Here is a 16978-nt window from a genome sequence, read left to right on the forward strand (position 1 = left end):
GTAAAAAGCATGTATCAGCAAAAGGAATAATCATAAGGATCAAAATAATTTTGTCCAGGTTTGTGTCTAATAATAAAGCTTATATAGACTATTTAGAGGAACTGATACTTCTGCATATACCCCAAATAAATCATACTTCTTACAGTTAAACTTCAAATAAAGGTTTAAATAAGATTACCTTAGAAAAGTAACAAAGTGAAAGTGATCTATCTGCTAACATGTGCTTTAACAGTTCCCTGAGCTGGGATGGCAGGAAACATCATCTCATGTAAACCAAAGAGACAAAGAGACACATGTATGAATAAACAGTTATTCCAATACCACAAAAAAGTATGCCAAAGGTATACCCCCAGGCAATGCCTTTATATAAATAGGAAATCAAAACAAATAAATGGGAAAGGAAATGTGCAAAATACAACACAAAATGATGATTTGAAAACTAATTTTACCCTAGAATTATTTTTTTAATAAAATCTTACCCAAAAAAGCCAATAATGCTAAAGAGCTGATCAAACAAAAGCTGACTGATAGAAAGGACCGCTCCCTCAACTGGTATTCTAATGACTGAAGACACAGTGAAAAATAAAGAGAAAACAAAAAAACCCTCTCCTCATAAATCCATGTTCTAATAAAGGTGAGAGACAATAAACAAGATAAATAAAGATCAATATATTAGACAGTGGTTAGGTATTAAAAAGATGGGGGGGCGGAAATAGCAGGAAAGGGGATTAGAAAGTATCATGGAGGGAAAGTGTTACAACGTTAGACAGGGTGACCAGGAAAGTCCACAGTGAGAAGGAGACATGGAGTGAAGATTTAAAAAAAAGTGAGGGAATGAGCCATGAGGGCATACGTGAGGGAAGGGCAGCCCATGCAAAGAAACAGGTACAGAGGCCCAGAGTAGGAGCTTACCCAACACATTCATTACAGAAGCAAGGAAAAGGCCAGGGAGATTTAATGAGGGGAAGTGATGAGGTCAGAAAGGTAATGTGAACCCAGATCACACAGAGCTTTATAATCATTGTAAAAAAAAAAAAAACAAAACTGGCCTCTAGTGTGAATCCAACGGAAAGCCACTGAAGGGGTTTTGAGCAGATGAGTGACCAGATCTGACTTATATCTTAATGGGACAGTATTAGTTGTTACTGAAAAGGTCCTCTGTTCTCTAGAAAAGGATTGGTAGACTATGACTCGAGAGTCCAATGTGGGCCCACCTTGTTTTGGAAATAGTTTTATTTGAACACAGCCATAGCTATTCATTTACATATTGTCTAAGACAGTTTTCACAATCAATGGCAAAGTTAAATAGTTGTGACACAAACAATAGGCCCAAAAAGCCTAAAATATTTACTATCTGGCTCTTCAGAGAAAAAAAAAACTGCCACCCTCTGTCCTTAAAAAGGCAAAGAAAAGCAGGGAAAGAGTTAGGATGTTATTAATCCAGGTGACAAAGGATTACTGAGACTAGGATAGCAGCAATGAATTTGTTAAGAAGCAGACATATTCTAGACATATTCTAAAGATACAGCCTTACTATATATATATATATATATATATATATATATATATATATATAAACACTAAATAGCCTTACTATATTTATATATATATATATAAACACTAAATACTTTTTAAAATAAAAATGTAGCCTTACTATATTTATATAGTAAGTACTTTTTAAAATAAAAATTGTAATTGTAAAAAATGATTATAGCCTTACTATATTTATATATATATATATATATATATATAAACACTAAATACTTTTTAAAATAAAAATGTAAGTTACCAAATGCCTAACAGCCACATAAAGGTATTGCTGAAGATCTCATATAAAATGTCTAGTTTTAAGCAATGTAACTTGATGAATTCATGAAAAATTATTTGATCAACCAAGAGCCCATTCCTACCAATCCTGGTTTTCCCAGCAATATTAAGGCATCAGTTCAATAGCTAAAGATCTAATTTGAGCTCTTGACATTAATCCATGAATGATTTCAGTCCATTAAGTCAAAGGTTATGGGAAAAAAAGAATCAATAAAATCTATAATCTTATATTGTTTCAAAGAGAATTTTCTACATGATAACGGAATGTGGCAAATCATACTTTATCACAGAAGAAACTACCATATGTTTTACATGAAATGTAAGTAACCTTAAGGCTAACTAAATGGTGTGAAACATAATCACATAAATTTCAGTCAGCATAATTGAACCTGTACTACTGCTCAGTTTTAATAATAAATGTGTTGTATCATAACATGGTTTGAATATTCTAAATAATCTGGAATTTTCACAAAGTAGATCAGAAACAATAGAAACTTCAAATGGATCCTCACCAATGAGATAAAGTACTGTCAGAAGGCTATAAAAAATCATTAGAATATGGTAAGGTATATGATGTTACTGGATAAAACTGAGGTACTAATTCTTTTTCAACCTTTCTTTTACTGCCTATATAAAACAGCCACTAAGAAGAAATCCCACTTGGGGCGCCTGAGTGGTTCAGTCGTTAAGCGTCTGCCTTTGGCTCAGGTCATGAGGTTCTGGGATCGAGCCCTCCATCGGGCTCCCTGCTCAGCGGGAAGCCTGCTTCTCCCTCTCCCATACCCCTTGCTTGTGTTCCCTCTCTCGCTGTCTCTTTGTCAAATAAATAAATAAAACCTTAAAAAAAGATAAAAAAAGAAGAAATCCCACTTAACAAACAAGTCTTTAAAAAAGGGGAAAAAGAAGCTTTCTAGAATGTCATATAAAATTGAAACAGAAGATATGCCTACAAAAAATAGATCTGTTTTAATTTAAAATTTGTTTAATTAAATATACTATTATATTACATGAATCTTATAGAAGTACAACCATAAGAAGTAGCCAAAAACTTCTTTTAACAGAATGATGACTGCCAAGAGCAAACCTCACTGATATAGATTCATAAAAACTCTTGGGTTTTAAAACATTGTTTAGAAATCTTTATTTCCAATTCTATAAATGTTTATAACAAGACACCAGAAACATATGCAAATATATTTTAAATCATTCCCCCCCCCAAAAAAAGTACACTTAAAAAGGGAACAGGATATGGCTCCTTCACACATTTTCTTTTTATTTTTTTAAAGATTTTATTTATTTTAGAGCACATATATGGGCACCTGCGTAAGCACACAGGGAAGGGGGCAGAGGGAGAGGGAGAGAGAAACTTTAGCAGGCTCTGCACTGAGTGGAGCCATGGCCTCTGATCTCATGATCCTGAGATCATGACCTGAGTTGAAACCAAGTCAGAGCCTTAACTGACTGTGCCACCCAGGAACCCCAACTTCACACATTTTCGTTACCTACTGTCAACCCCCCCCCAAAAAAAAAATGGTGAATGAATGGTGCTATATATAGGAACCCAAACTACCATAGTATGAAAGGTAAAGCTCCCAATGAGTTCTAAAAGAAAAGGCTACAAAGGAGTCTTCCTGATTGCAAAAGCTCAAAGTTTACCACGGTACAGTAATAACCTAACAGATTCTGTGATCTAAGTATTCACCTGGGATTACCTAGTCTTCTAAGTCTTACTTGTATTGCCCCTCTGCACTTCACTCACCATCCTGAGCTGTAGTCATAACTAATCCACACAACCCTATTATATAATTAATTATACCTCTATGTCTGCCTAAGAGCTGTGAAAATGTTGTGTTTACACAGTACCCTTCATCAGTTAATCAAAGTACAATTCATAGGAATCAGAGACTGGTACAAAACCATGTACCAACATATAACTGTGATAGAATTCATTTATTAAAAAAAAAAATATCACTCTAAATCTACTCAACCAATTTTCATTAGATTATCTTTTTCACTTGATTCCTGTCTATGAATTAAATGGGATAAGATAAAGACCCAATATAATAAACATATTTTTATATGACACTAAAAATTTAGCCAGTAAAAGAAGAAACACAAGAGACTTAGATATACCACAGATCCACCATGAATAGACAGTAAGAATTACCAAGCAAACACTCAAATACCTATCTACATAAAGAACTTAAAGAAACAACAAAACTTAAGTCTCAGGACTCCTTAAGTCTTAAAAATTATTAGAGCCCGCAAGAGCTTATGTGAGTTATATTTATAGACAGTCCCCATATTAGAAATTAAAATAATAAAATTTTAATATATTTACTCATTTTAAAATAATAATCCCATTACATGTTAAGATAAATAATATTTTTATAAAAAAATACTATATACAAATTCAGTGAGAAGAGTGGCACTGTTTTACATTTTCGCAAATCTCTTTAACATCTAGACAGCCCACATAAAAGAAGACAGCTGGATTCTCAAAACTATTTCCACATTCAATATGTTATATTGTTATGTGTTATATAATCTCTGAAAATATCCACTATTACTCATGAGAGAATTAAGAGTAAAAAATGTATATACCACTTTCATATTGTTACAAAGATAGTTTTAACCTCATAAACCCCCTGAAAGAATATTAAGGAGTCCCCAAAACATATTTTGAAAACAACTGATTGCTTAATCTAAAGCCAATAAACCTGGAAGGAAAATTATAAAATTAAAAACAATTGTAAAGAGATAGAAATACAGATACTGAAGAGGTAATGATTTTATTTACAGAAACAGAGTGAGGTTATCCAAGATGCTGACATTTTAATGCTTTAAAACAACCTGGATTATGTTTCATTTTATCTGTCAGATCTCACTCTAAGAATTTTTAACATGTTTTCCAAATGTCTACCTAGCTTTGCAACTGAAAAAACTCATACACTGTTGATTTTTTAAATTTTAGACCAGTGATCTAGGCAAAGACTTTTAAAATAAGCTTGTTAATTTCTTTTATAATGCACACCTGTTGTGGGACATTTACAGTCATGAGACATCTTATGAACATATTCACCAACGATGAGTTTAAATAAACCTACCTCTTCTGCTGCTGCCTCTGAAAGCAGACCTTCCTTCTGGGCACAGGTCACATGGAAATAGGCTCTGCACATCCCTGCATCACAGCTAATGCAAACTCCAGTTCTAGCAAAACGAGGGTCTTCACAGAAGCTACACTCCTACAATGGAATAAAAGGAAAACTCTCAGAATAAAAATATCTCTAGAACAAGACTGCATTCTCATACAAAGCATCCATAAAATACAAATCGTGAATCAGTAGCATATTAATAGAAACAATAATTATAGGCAAGAAAAGAGTTTATATTAAAAAGTTAATTCTAGGGGCCCCTGGGTGGCTGAGTCAGTTAAGCGGCTGCCTTCGGCTCAGGTCATGATCCCAAGGTCCTGGGATCAAGCCCCACATTGGGCTCCTTGCTCAGCAGGGAGCCTACTTCTCCCCTGCCTGCCACTCCCCCTGCTTGGGCTTGCTCTCTCCTTCTCTCTCTGTGTGTCAAATAAATAAATAAATAAATAAAATCTTTAAAAAAGAATAAAAAAGTTAATTCTCTCTACAGTTCTAATAAACCAAAATTCCACTGATATAATAGATGACAGTAATAATAATAATAATTTGAAGGTTTACTATGTGCTAGGCACTATTCTAAGCACTCTACATATATTAATATAATGCAACCATACTGTGGAATCTTCCACTCTAATATGTGGAAGAGGTATTATCTCCATTTTACACATGAGAAAATTGAGGGGAAGACAGGCTAAGAAATCTCAAAATAACACAAAAAGTAACTGTCAAGTCAGTATTCAAACCAGATTCACAGAAGCTTAAAGTTGTTTAAGCTTTAAGCTTTAAGCTTGTTGATTTTTTAAATTTTAGACCAGTGATCTAGCTTAAAGTCCATGCTCTTAACCATTCAACCATACTGATTTGAACAATATAATACTGCTTGGAAAATTTAAGAAAATAAGTAAGAAGCCAGAAAAAATTCACCAAAAAATCTAGGCATTGCAGCCAAAGAAATCATGTATTTTTAAAATACATTTAAGAGAAATACTATTAAATTAAATTAAAGAGAAATACTTTTAGGAGAATTAAAAGTAATCTTAAGTAAACAATTTGCTGTCAAAGATATTACAGCCAACTACATCCTTTCTGAATACAAAGGAAAAAACTGTAAAACTAGAAGTTTAAAGTATTGAAATTACTCCCAATCCCTCTAAATTTATTTTTTTATCCTTTTCACTATCTAAACCACAGAGAAAAAAAAAAATCTAGTCTTAAAATATAAACTAGTGATAGTAATCTTCCTTAAAGAAAAACCTGCTAAATTGTGAAAGACTGCCAAGAGACAATTAAAGAAGAACTGTTTATAGTAAATATATTCTAAGTAAATTAAATATAAGGGAAACATAAAGAAAAAAATTCAACAGACACTAAAAATGTCATTTTAACACTGTTAACAGTTAGTGGCTATCTACTAGGTAGACAGCACCAAACTGTCACATCAGCAATGAATGAAAACAGCAAGAATAGGACTCTGGGCAGAGATGTGAAAACATACCCAAATCCTGACACTCTACTGCTTGGTTAAATGTCTTTTTCCAGTAACAGTAGAAGGCGTACGGTATAAAATACTAGCAAATAGTAATCTAAACATGAAACCAAAAAGAGAGAGAAAGAATGAGACAGAAAAGAGGAAGGGAGAGAGAGAAATGAAGAAATTAAATTATTTCAAGAATGTCAATAGCGCAAAAAGAACCAAATTGTTTAGGATAGTTCCCAAACTAATTCAATGTAATATGATGAAGTTGAGCAAGAGATTTCAGAGTGAATACAAGAAATAATTTCCTGACCATAAGGTCCTGTGAAGACTATAAAACAATCTAGCAAGAAAAAGAGAATCTTCCTCAATTGCTTGAATCATTTAAAATGCTAGGGAACTAAGCAACTGAGAACACAGGAAAGAAAGCAACCAGGATTAGTAAATGGATAGACAGGTCTAGAAGAGCTGTCCCAGTTATAATTCACATCACTGATTTTGCAGATGAGCTAGAGAATGCATAATTTTTTACCCCACTTCCTAATCATACTTCAAAACAAAAGCAGGTGATAATGAAAAATCAGCTCACAATTGCATATTTAATGATTCTCTTTTTCGGTTCAGAGGTCACTGCTGGTTTCAGATATATGAAGTAATATCTGGTTCCTGTGTTTTTCATTGCTTGTAGATTTATATTTATGATAATACTGTGTGCCTACTGAAAATTACTTGTTAGTCCCTTCTAGGCTCTGTGTTTATGAATTATGAAGCTGTTATCAAAAAGCAGTACCTTTCACTCCCAATAATGGTACACTAGGTAATTTGTATTAATCCTGCTAGAAACTAGAAAATCTGGACAAAGTATTTTTTTTAAACTATTGCTTAAAGGCAGAGAGATAAAAAGATAGTATAGAATTACCTGAGGACCAGGAAAGTAAGTTCGGTGCTTGGGCCTGTTTTTCTCCCTGGGGGCTTTAGCTAATTTTGGAGAGGGATGCTACAGATAATTCAATAGAAATTACCCAAACTAAAGCACAAGAGTTTTGGAGTGAGGCTGGAGCATGAGGGATGCAGATGGTGGTTAGAACCTAAGGAGGATATTCTGGATATAACAGCAGAAACTGTCAAATTCTTGAATTTTCAATATCGGAGTTTTCCAACAATCTGTAAACTTCCCACCCCACCTTAATGTGTTACTAATGCTATTCAAGAGTCTTCCTTCCCAATTTCCCAAAAGACAGCAATGGAAGAGAATGTATCAGTGCCTAATTCATTCTAATATTACAGGGATGTCTGTAGTAATCATGTAACTAAATTTAAATTAATAAGTGTATTTCTATCACTTATAATCCTAAAGCTCAAGCAATAAAAACCAATTTATAAACTTGAGGCTCAGAATCAGTTGCTAGACAGGTTTTGTAGTCATTAAAAAAAAACAAAAAACAGTCCTTGAAGTCTAAGTAAAATAATAGGTGCTTCTTGTACTCTTTTCGTAATTTTGGTAAATTCCATTTCAAAAGTAAAGTCAGAAATTAGGTTTGTATTTGTTCTAACTAGTCTGAGAATTCATATGTGCTAGGGAGTGTGCTAAATGGCACAGAAATGTAAGTAGAATCAATTATCATTTTACCCCACAAGTTAAAGAATACATGAAGGAATTTATAAATTATGGGCTTTCTGGGAAAATTACTATCAATAATAGATGATTTAGTGCTAACTACTCTACAAATTAGTATAATAAGAATAAGCATTTCTGTACTCAACAATGATATGGTATTAGTAAAAAGCCATACAAACTAACAAGTAAAATTTTTCTCTTTTAGACAATAAAGAAAACTTTGTCTCACCTTGGCACCATATTTGGAATAATTCATTTCTGTTAGTGTTACTGGTCGTAATTTGTCAATATCTCCAAAGGCTACTCCAGGAACATACAGGGCACAAACAATGTGAACCCATCTATAAGGAGAGAAAATATGATTTTGCCATCAAACCCTTTCATAAAATGCCCACAAGGAAAATAAACATAAAATATGTGCCATCTCAAATAACTACTGAAAGAATTCTATGGTCAGATCTCAGAATCTCACATAACTGAAGAATATCGAATAAGCACAACTGCAATAAGCACTTTTCTAGCACTTAGCCAAAGCTGAAAGTTAACTATAATTGCCTGTCACTTCAGTTCACTGCATTTTGCACTCACTTGTTTTTCTTAAATATTTGCACAAAACCACTATTCAAATGAAACAAAACATCATTTTCTTATGCGTGGAAAGGTATTCACATTCATTACTTTAAGCACTCTGAGAAGTAAGGATCTAATTTAAGAACTGTGAAGTAATCCTGCAGTAATTAGGTAAAATTATTCTTCCTTGTTACTTTTTTCTAAAAGCTGTTGGAATAGTCCTTCAGAACACTTTAAAACAATTTTTAATGTTCATCCTTTCTTTCTTCCCAGGTTAAAACTGATTCTCGAAGACTGTCCAGAACAGTTATAAAATATAAGGAAGTCCTGTTTCACTCATCTGTTCACCATACAACCTTTGTACTAAAACTTACATGTCCCACATGTATTTTTTTAAGTCTGAGTGATACGTAACACTAAATAAAGAATGCTCGAAGTTTCAGTACACTAAAAAAAGGTAGTTGATTCTAATTTCATTTTTTAAAAGCTGCGCTGAAACTTTTGAAATGCATCAGGAACCCTTTCTGTTTACATACAACCACACAATATATGGGATCACCGGATTTCGAAATTTAAACAGATCTATATCACTTCTGTAAGAAAGAAGGTAAAAATGAGACAGCAAATCTCTCTTAACCTTGTGACTATATTAACAACAAATTCTGCCTTATCACAGCTCGAGAGGCTACGACTGCTATATGGTTGTGTTTTGTGACACATTATACATTTTAAAAGAGTAAGACTAAGAATCATTTTATAGAGGCACTGGGGAAAACAGTCACAAATCTTTAGAAATTATCTTTTTTATTGAGAAGAAAATCCAAGATTTTGAGATTTTCTTGATAAAATGTTTTAATCCAACCTCCCAAATGCATCCTGTGGAGTTCGATATAAAGATACACATCTTCAACAAGCAGCTGCTTTCTCAATTTAATTTGCGCAGCTTTTTCATGCTCCACTGGTGTATTAAATGCCACTGTACTCTGTAGGAGTTTATCTTTGATAAACCCAACAGCTGGCTGCTTGCTTCATACTGACCTTCTGAAAATGTTTTAGTACAAGTCATGCAAGTACTACAGATTTAAACTGCCATTTCAGTGTGATTGGCACACAAGTGTATCATTTCCCCAACCACTGATGTGAGGATGTCAACTTGGGTCTTTATTAAAATGCATATCAAACAGCTGAGACAATTTTGTTCCTTTTTAATACCTTTTGTAAATAATTTTTTGTGCATTTGTTTAATTGTACATACTTTAGAACTCTGTAATTAAGACAAATGGAGAAATCAAAAGGGAACAATCTTTGCTACGTTAACGTCCATTTTGCTTAGAGCTATAAGGACAGATGTTGACTGGGGAAATGAAACAGAAATCAGGCACCACATAAAACCACCAAAAAACGAAGAGTCAAAATTGTCATTCTAGCATGGAAACTATTAATATATCCTTTTAAACTCACATATTTTAATAGAGCAAACTAACTAGATGTAGAACTTGCGGCTCCCATCAGAAACAGAGGGGGAAAAAGTCTAATTAGCCTATGTGATATGCAGTTTCAAAACCTTTTTCATTCTTTCCATACATTGTTCTTTTTTTTCCCCCATTTACCATTTGAAGCTAGAACACCAAATGGCTTGCCAAATTTTCTTGACGTTTTTTTTGCCTTGTATCAAAGTATATCAAGGTTCAACTATATCCTTCAAACTATTTCAAGACCTATAATTTCCACCATAGCCTATAGATGAGTGTGTGCCTCAATGCAAATAAAATGTTCAAATACTATAGAAGAACTTCTGCGAGGCTGTACCATGAAGGGAAGTGTCTGTAGAGGTAAGATCCACAGGAGTCAGTACAAATATTTCTCAGTGAATCTAATTAAAGGGGCCTCTCTTTTCTCCATTCAGAAACAATTTTACAAGTTATTTTGTGGATTATAATAGCGTGAAGAGACAGGTACTTTATAGTTTTTCAATAGAACTTTTAAATTATGAACAAGAAAAGAGTTAAAACAAATTATTTTCCCTAAGAGGAAGCTCTGTGTTTTCCAAAGTTGTCTTACTTATTCACAATTTCTCACCAAAAATTTCAACTGTCAGGACTAAATAGTTACCAGAAGGAATTCATGCAGCTGATACTCTATGATCACCTTAAGGAAATGGAACAATACTGGTAGTAAGAAAACCATTAGGAGCAGCAGTAGCAGAAGAAGCAGTAGAAATAAGGAGACATTTATTAACCACTTGCTATGCTCCAGAAACTGTACTGTTTTATAGGAATCACCTCATTCCTCTCCAAAGTACTAAGAAAATAGAGGTTTTAAAAGGTTAAATCAAATGCCTATAATCACAGTTAGTAAAAAAAAGACCAGAACTCATAGGCAGTCCAACTTGGAAGCACACACTTTTAATGCTGCACTCAATTCCCTAATTCTGGGCCCAAGTCAGTCCAAACATGACATAATGCCCGGGTCTATGACAGAGACTAAAGATTCATGTCAATACATCAAATCATTTGTTATGCCTTGTATTTTATTTCATCTTTTTGGATGTGCAATGAGGAAGAAGAGCTAAGATTTTTAGCCATTTTTCCTAGACATCAACACACAGGCTTCTCCAAGATTCCATGGTAGATTCTATGCTATCCCAACAACCTTGTATGGCAACATTTCTCAAGGGCCTCTCCACCAACCAAGGGACATATAAGAAAAATATTTCTGACTTTACTAAAGTAACATGTATTAAATTTTAAAGACTATCTTTACTTTGGGATAAAATGTATCCTATCCTTTTCAATGTTAAAATATGGAAAATAATGCTGAAAATTTGTCCCAATATTAAACATTTTTAAAAATACTGAAATATTTCATCACAAAATAAAAAACTTAATATATTTTAGTACTCATATTGGGGGGGGGCGGTGGGGAGGTCGGGTAGGTAATGATCCATAAAATATAAGAGGGCAGGAACTACTCTTAAACTACCCAGATGGTAGTCTCCTGGGCAAAAACATGAAAAATATCAACACTATTATGATGACAATTGCTCAAATGTAATAATAAAGATTAGTGTGAGTGTAGTGAAAAAAACATAGATCTTTGTGCCAGTTATCAATTTATTGCCTCTCAGCTCCAAATCCACCTCAAATATCTGCTATGCAATAATGGAGAAAATCCCTTCAGCATTTCTCCTTTACAGTGAGCACGATATTAAGCTGTCTTAGTAGAAGTGGTAGAGAGCACTGTAGGAGGAAAGCACTTCTCAGCAGGGATGACGAAGAGCATCTGCCAGGGCTCTGCCCCAGCCACATACACCAACTACCAACTCTGTGCCCTCGCAAGCCCAGCCTGGAGATCACTTTTCTGTGGCCCTCCTAACACGGACCCACACACTCCAGACACCATACTGGTGCCCCAGTACCTTCTGCAACTTGTGCCTAGACACCCACTTGCCAAGAACTAAAGACCAGTTCTGGCCCAGGCAAACCAGTAAGCATCTCTGCCATCCAATAGGTTGCAACTACACCTTCTCCAATAAGGTCTGAACTCCAGCCTTGGGGAGGGGTCTTCCAAGTTTGTCATTCCCTGGATACTCTCCCTCGGCCTTAGGGTATCCTTTAGAATTCTTTTATATTACAGTTACTTTTTTTTTTTTAATTCAATTAGCCAACTTGTAGTACATCATTAGTTTTTTTTAAATTATTTTTTAATTAACATATAATATATTATTTGTTTCAGGGGTACAGGCTGTGATATCACAGTTACTCTTATCATAGCTTAATAATTCTGTAAAGTCCCCTTTTAAAACCACTGTATGGGTTCTGTCTTCTGATATACTTTTGAAGTCAGACAGATCTGGGTTCAAATCTGACTATTCACCTGCTTGTGACCTTGATCAAATTAAAATTACTTAATGATCTAAGGCTCAGGTACTACACCTACAAAATGGAAAACTTTAGCAACTGTCTCATTATAGAGTCATCACTGGGATTAAATGGGACTATGGCTATAAAGGCAAATGCAGATAACCAATAAATAGTCTTTTCTCCTTCCCCTGATCTGTAGCCTACCGTCCATTTACCCTATGCCAAAAAAAATACAAAGAAACAATCAAACAAAAGTTTGTAACTGAAAAAATAATAGAAGCAGACACATTATAAAGCAGACACATAAACCCATCAGAATTATGACATCAACCTTCCAGCATCTGTCTCCTTGAAAATTCCATCCTGATTGGGACAGAGTTCACAGCTAGGGGAAACACCACATTTACAGGCATCACAAAACCAAGGTTCTGTGGAGTTTTCAGAAGCTGAACTCATAATAGAGTCACTCTCTCCATCAACTCCATAACAACCTAAAAAAAAAAAAAAAAAAAGGTATGATTAGTTTATTTTTTAACTCATTTATAAAATTACAAAAGAAAAAGGGAAGTAGAGAACAAATCTGAAAACCTAATGGTTTATAAGAATGATATTAAAGTCAAAACATGTACGTGAAATCATTTTATAAAAGTACTTTTTCACCTACCATAGTATGCACAATGAAACAAATGACCTTTTAAAATAATTTTACATCTACTGGAAAAGCATTACGGGAATAAAAATTACATAAAAATAGGAATCTTCATTAAAAAGACATCAGATTGTATCTAGGAACTACTGATTAACATTCATTGAGCTCCTTTTGTAATGGACACTTAAATATTTAAGACCATGCTCACGCAAAACAAACATATAATCAAAAAGGTCTCTAACTTTGGGGATGGCAGATAAAACACAAATTCATATAACCATAAACACAAAGTTAAGTATTAGTAAAAGAAAAATACATAAACCCACACAGACATAAATTAAGGTTATAGGACAATTTGAATAGTTCAGACTAGAGTTAGACAAACTGAGTTCCATTCACAACTGAGCCAACTTCTAGCTCTAGGAGGTATTTGATCTTTTTAAACATTTATGATTCTATCTTCTATAAAAATTTATCCATAACTGAAATTAATAAAAACAGATTACTCTTTTTCTGTTTAACTCAATATTCTAAGAGAAGTTAAATTATTTAATGAGAAAATGTGATAAAAATTTTTAAAGATTCTCACTGCAAACTTTACGTTTTAGAGTAGGTCATGTTATACTTCATCTACCTTTCAATTATTAAGAGTAAAATGTTTCCTTATCTATGCAAATATACATATCTGCAATTACAAATTATATTTAAAGTTACTATTTGCACTTCCAGATTTGTTAAAACTTTTTATAAAATTAAAAATATTTTCCTTGATTTTGAACTTAATAGATGTGAAACATGAACACCAACATGAAATTCAAGCAAAATATCACTGTCAACATTTTGGTAAGATCAGGTTCTCATTAAAATTCCTGAAACTCAATTTTGTCAATGAACTCGGTATTGATGAGGCTCTTTGTGCCTGACAAACCAACCTCACTAGAAAGTTATGTCACATCCATTATCATGAATAATTCTTTCTCAGTATAAAAATACCAAGAAGAATGTATTGGCACCATCACAGTATTGATAAATATAGAATCCAATAAAGGGCAACTGAAAAGTTCAGAGATCATTTCACCCAGACTATAAAAAACATGTCGAACTCTTGATGACTTACATAACGACTACAATAGTCATGACTCCTAAATAGTTTTCTTTTTCCTAAATGATGCTTGACGCAACACTTCATATTACCTAGACGACACCACCCTCATGATAAAAATATCCTGAAGAGAAAAAAAAATTAATGCATAAATAGAAATAAACTACAACTTAATTCTAGGCCTGATGTACACCCTCATCATCTTTAGGCTGGGGCACTTCTCTGATCTCCTAAGACACATTTATTACCTCTCCAAGATAGGCTGCTTCTACAGATAGCCAAATATCAACCACCCCAGGATCTTCTGACCAGGTTTATTCTAAGAATCTAAGTCCCAAATTCTAAGGGGCATCCAAAGTGACCTCCAATAAACTGAAGACATTAAAAACAAACAAACAAAAAAACACTATATGAGAAGCATATGTAAGCAACACTCATCTCTCAAAAGGCTTTACCCCACAGGTAAGTTTATATGCATCCAATGTAAGATGTGATTATTTGAACTGGTTACACATTAAACAGACAATTGGAGCCTAAACTGGAGAGTGTCTTCTCACAAACACCAAAGATACTCAAATTAAAATAAATAAATAACTATATAAATACTGAGTTAAATCACCCAGAAAGAAAAAGAACCATACACAACTAGTAAATAATTTTAAAGCATCAACATTAATTTACTAGATGTCATTAATAGGTCAATAGTCATGTGTAAGTATTTTAGTCACACAATGCTACCAGGGACTATAGATTATAATTAAAATAGCCTGGTAGGAATAAAACTAAAAAGTTGGTTTGCAACTATGACTTACATAAGCTGCCTGAAGCAGATGCCATTAATTGTCACCTTTATGCCATTCAAAGGCTTTATAACAGTGAACCTTAACGTAATCTGAAAATCATACAAAAGGATGCCAAAGAAAAGATTTCAAAGGAGCTAGACTATATAGTACACAAGATGAGCAAAGAAATAAAAACTTTTAATTTCTTTAATATCATTAAATTTGTGGGTTGGTAATCATTATCTTCACTTCTGTTTAGATATACATTTTTTAGATGACAAATCCTAAAATGAAAGGAAATACAAATTTCTTCTTGGGAGCAGTTATTATTATCACCAATAAAAAAGAATTTTTCAGTAAACGCAATAGTAACCAAATACTGTATTCAAAGAAAAATCACAAAACAAAAAAATGAAAATTAATCTGCTTTCTCAAAGGTTTATGCAATAGTACAAGGAAAAAAATCTATTTTCTTTACAAAATAATGTTCCTTTTACTTCAAAGGATTCTTTCATCTGTATTCACACAAAGTAGGCAATTACCAAAATAACAAAGCCCCCATGGGGCTATTTTATTTACTTCATTTGCCAAAATCAAGGTAAATCACAGCAGTTTTTTACAATAAAGCAAAATTTCAATTCTATTTTTTAAAGAATATTCTATACACATGGCAAAAATCTGCACACAGATTAAACCTACAAACAACCTGAAGAATTATTTTTGAGCAATTCTCCTAGGAAATCCCTACTTTGTAACCTAGAAGATCGGTATCATGTAAGTTCAAAGAGCAACCAGCAGGTGCATTAAGTATTTCTTCTTCAGCTTCAATGCCCCTGAAAGATGATTCACAGTGTTATGACCTTTATAGAGTTCTTCACTTGCCACTTTTCCAGTATTTCTCTACCATACCTATTGAATTTACTGACCTCAGGACCAAAGTTATAACATATTATAACCACTCTGATACCTTTTAATTAATGACTAAATACATTTATAAGATCTTTTTCTTTCCTCCATGCAAAACAGAATTTAAAGTACCATAAAACAATGTTTATTTCCAGGCACCTAGGTGGCTCAGTCAGTTAAGCATCTGCCTTAGGCTCAGGTCATGATCTCAGGGTCCTGGGATCGAGCCCCAGATCGGGCTCCCTGCTCAGTAGGGAGTCTGCTTCTCCCTCTCCCTCTGCCCCTGACTCGTGCTCGCTCTTTCTCAAATAAAATCAATAAAATCTTTTTAAAAACATAAAAGCAACTTTTATTTCCTTCTACCTACCTAATTCTGAGTAGAAGATGCAAAACTGCATCTTCAATAAGATCACGAAAAATATTTTTCATTTGGGTACCCATATAAAATAAAATTATAGACATATAAAACCTGTTTCATACAGTGTTTTCATGTTTTCCAATGTGTAAACAGAAAAAATATGTTTCTATGGCCATCTGATTAGCATCAATCTCTGAGTAACACATGCAACTTACACAAATCACATTTAAGGAAAAATGATATAAAATGTATTAACAGTTGTTTTGAATTATACAAGGGTATGGATAATCCAAATCAGTGGAAATTTTCCCCATTCAACTTGTCTTGGGGGAGCAAAAGACCTGCAGTCTTCCATCTTTTAGAGTTATGTAATTTTGGACAAACCACATCTCTGAGGCTGAGTTAAAATGACCTACAAATGTATTTAATAATATCTCTCCTAAATTATTTCTCAGTATAGAAAAAAAACAGGAACCCAAAAGTTGTCATTTAAAAACTTAAAACATTTTTTCTGTTCTTAACATCCTATCACTAAGACCTCTGATTTTTACTCACTAAAAAAAAAAAAGATTGTAAAGTAATACTGTTGTTCGTGAGAAAAGATGTATGATACCTGTAACAAATATATCCTAAAGTGTAAGAGAACCAAAGTGTCTGCTGACTTATAAAGTTCAAAT

The 16978-nt window shown here is 33.4% G+C and overlaps 1 protein-coding gene across 9 annotated transcripts in view; it reads right to left on the reverse strand.

Moving 5' to 3' along the window:
* The window catches only part of PHF14 (PHD finger protein 14), a 235529-nt gene that overhangs the window by 166289 nt on the left and 52262 nt on the right, over positions 1 to 16978 (reverse strand). For all 9 annotated transcript variants that reach the window (XM_032402038.1, XM_032402043.1, XM_032402039.1 and 6 more), the window contains 3 exons: positions 12836 to 12995; positions 8301 to 8412; positions 4935 to 5072 (listed from right to left, as the gene is read on the reverse strand). In XM_032402038.1, the coding sequence (XP_032257929.1) occupies positions 4935 to 5072; positions 8301 to 8412; positions 12836 to 12995 (410 nt within the window). The remainder of the gene's footprint in view (positions 1 to 4934; positions 5073 to 8300; positions 8413 to 12835; positions 12996 to 16978) is intronic.

Source organism: Phoca vitulina, unplaced genomic scaffold, assembly GCF_004348235.1.
Source record: "Phoca vitulina isolate PV1807 unplaced genomic scaffold, GSC_HSeal_1.0 scaffold4, whole genome shotgun sequence".
Taxonomy (NCBI): Eukaryota; Metazoa; Chordata; class Mammalia; order Carnivora; family Phocidae; genus Phoca; species Phoca vitulina.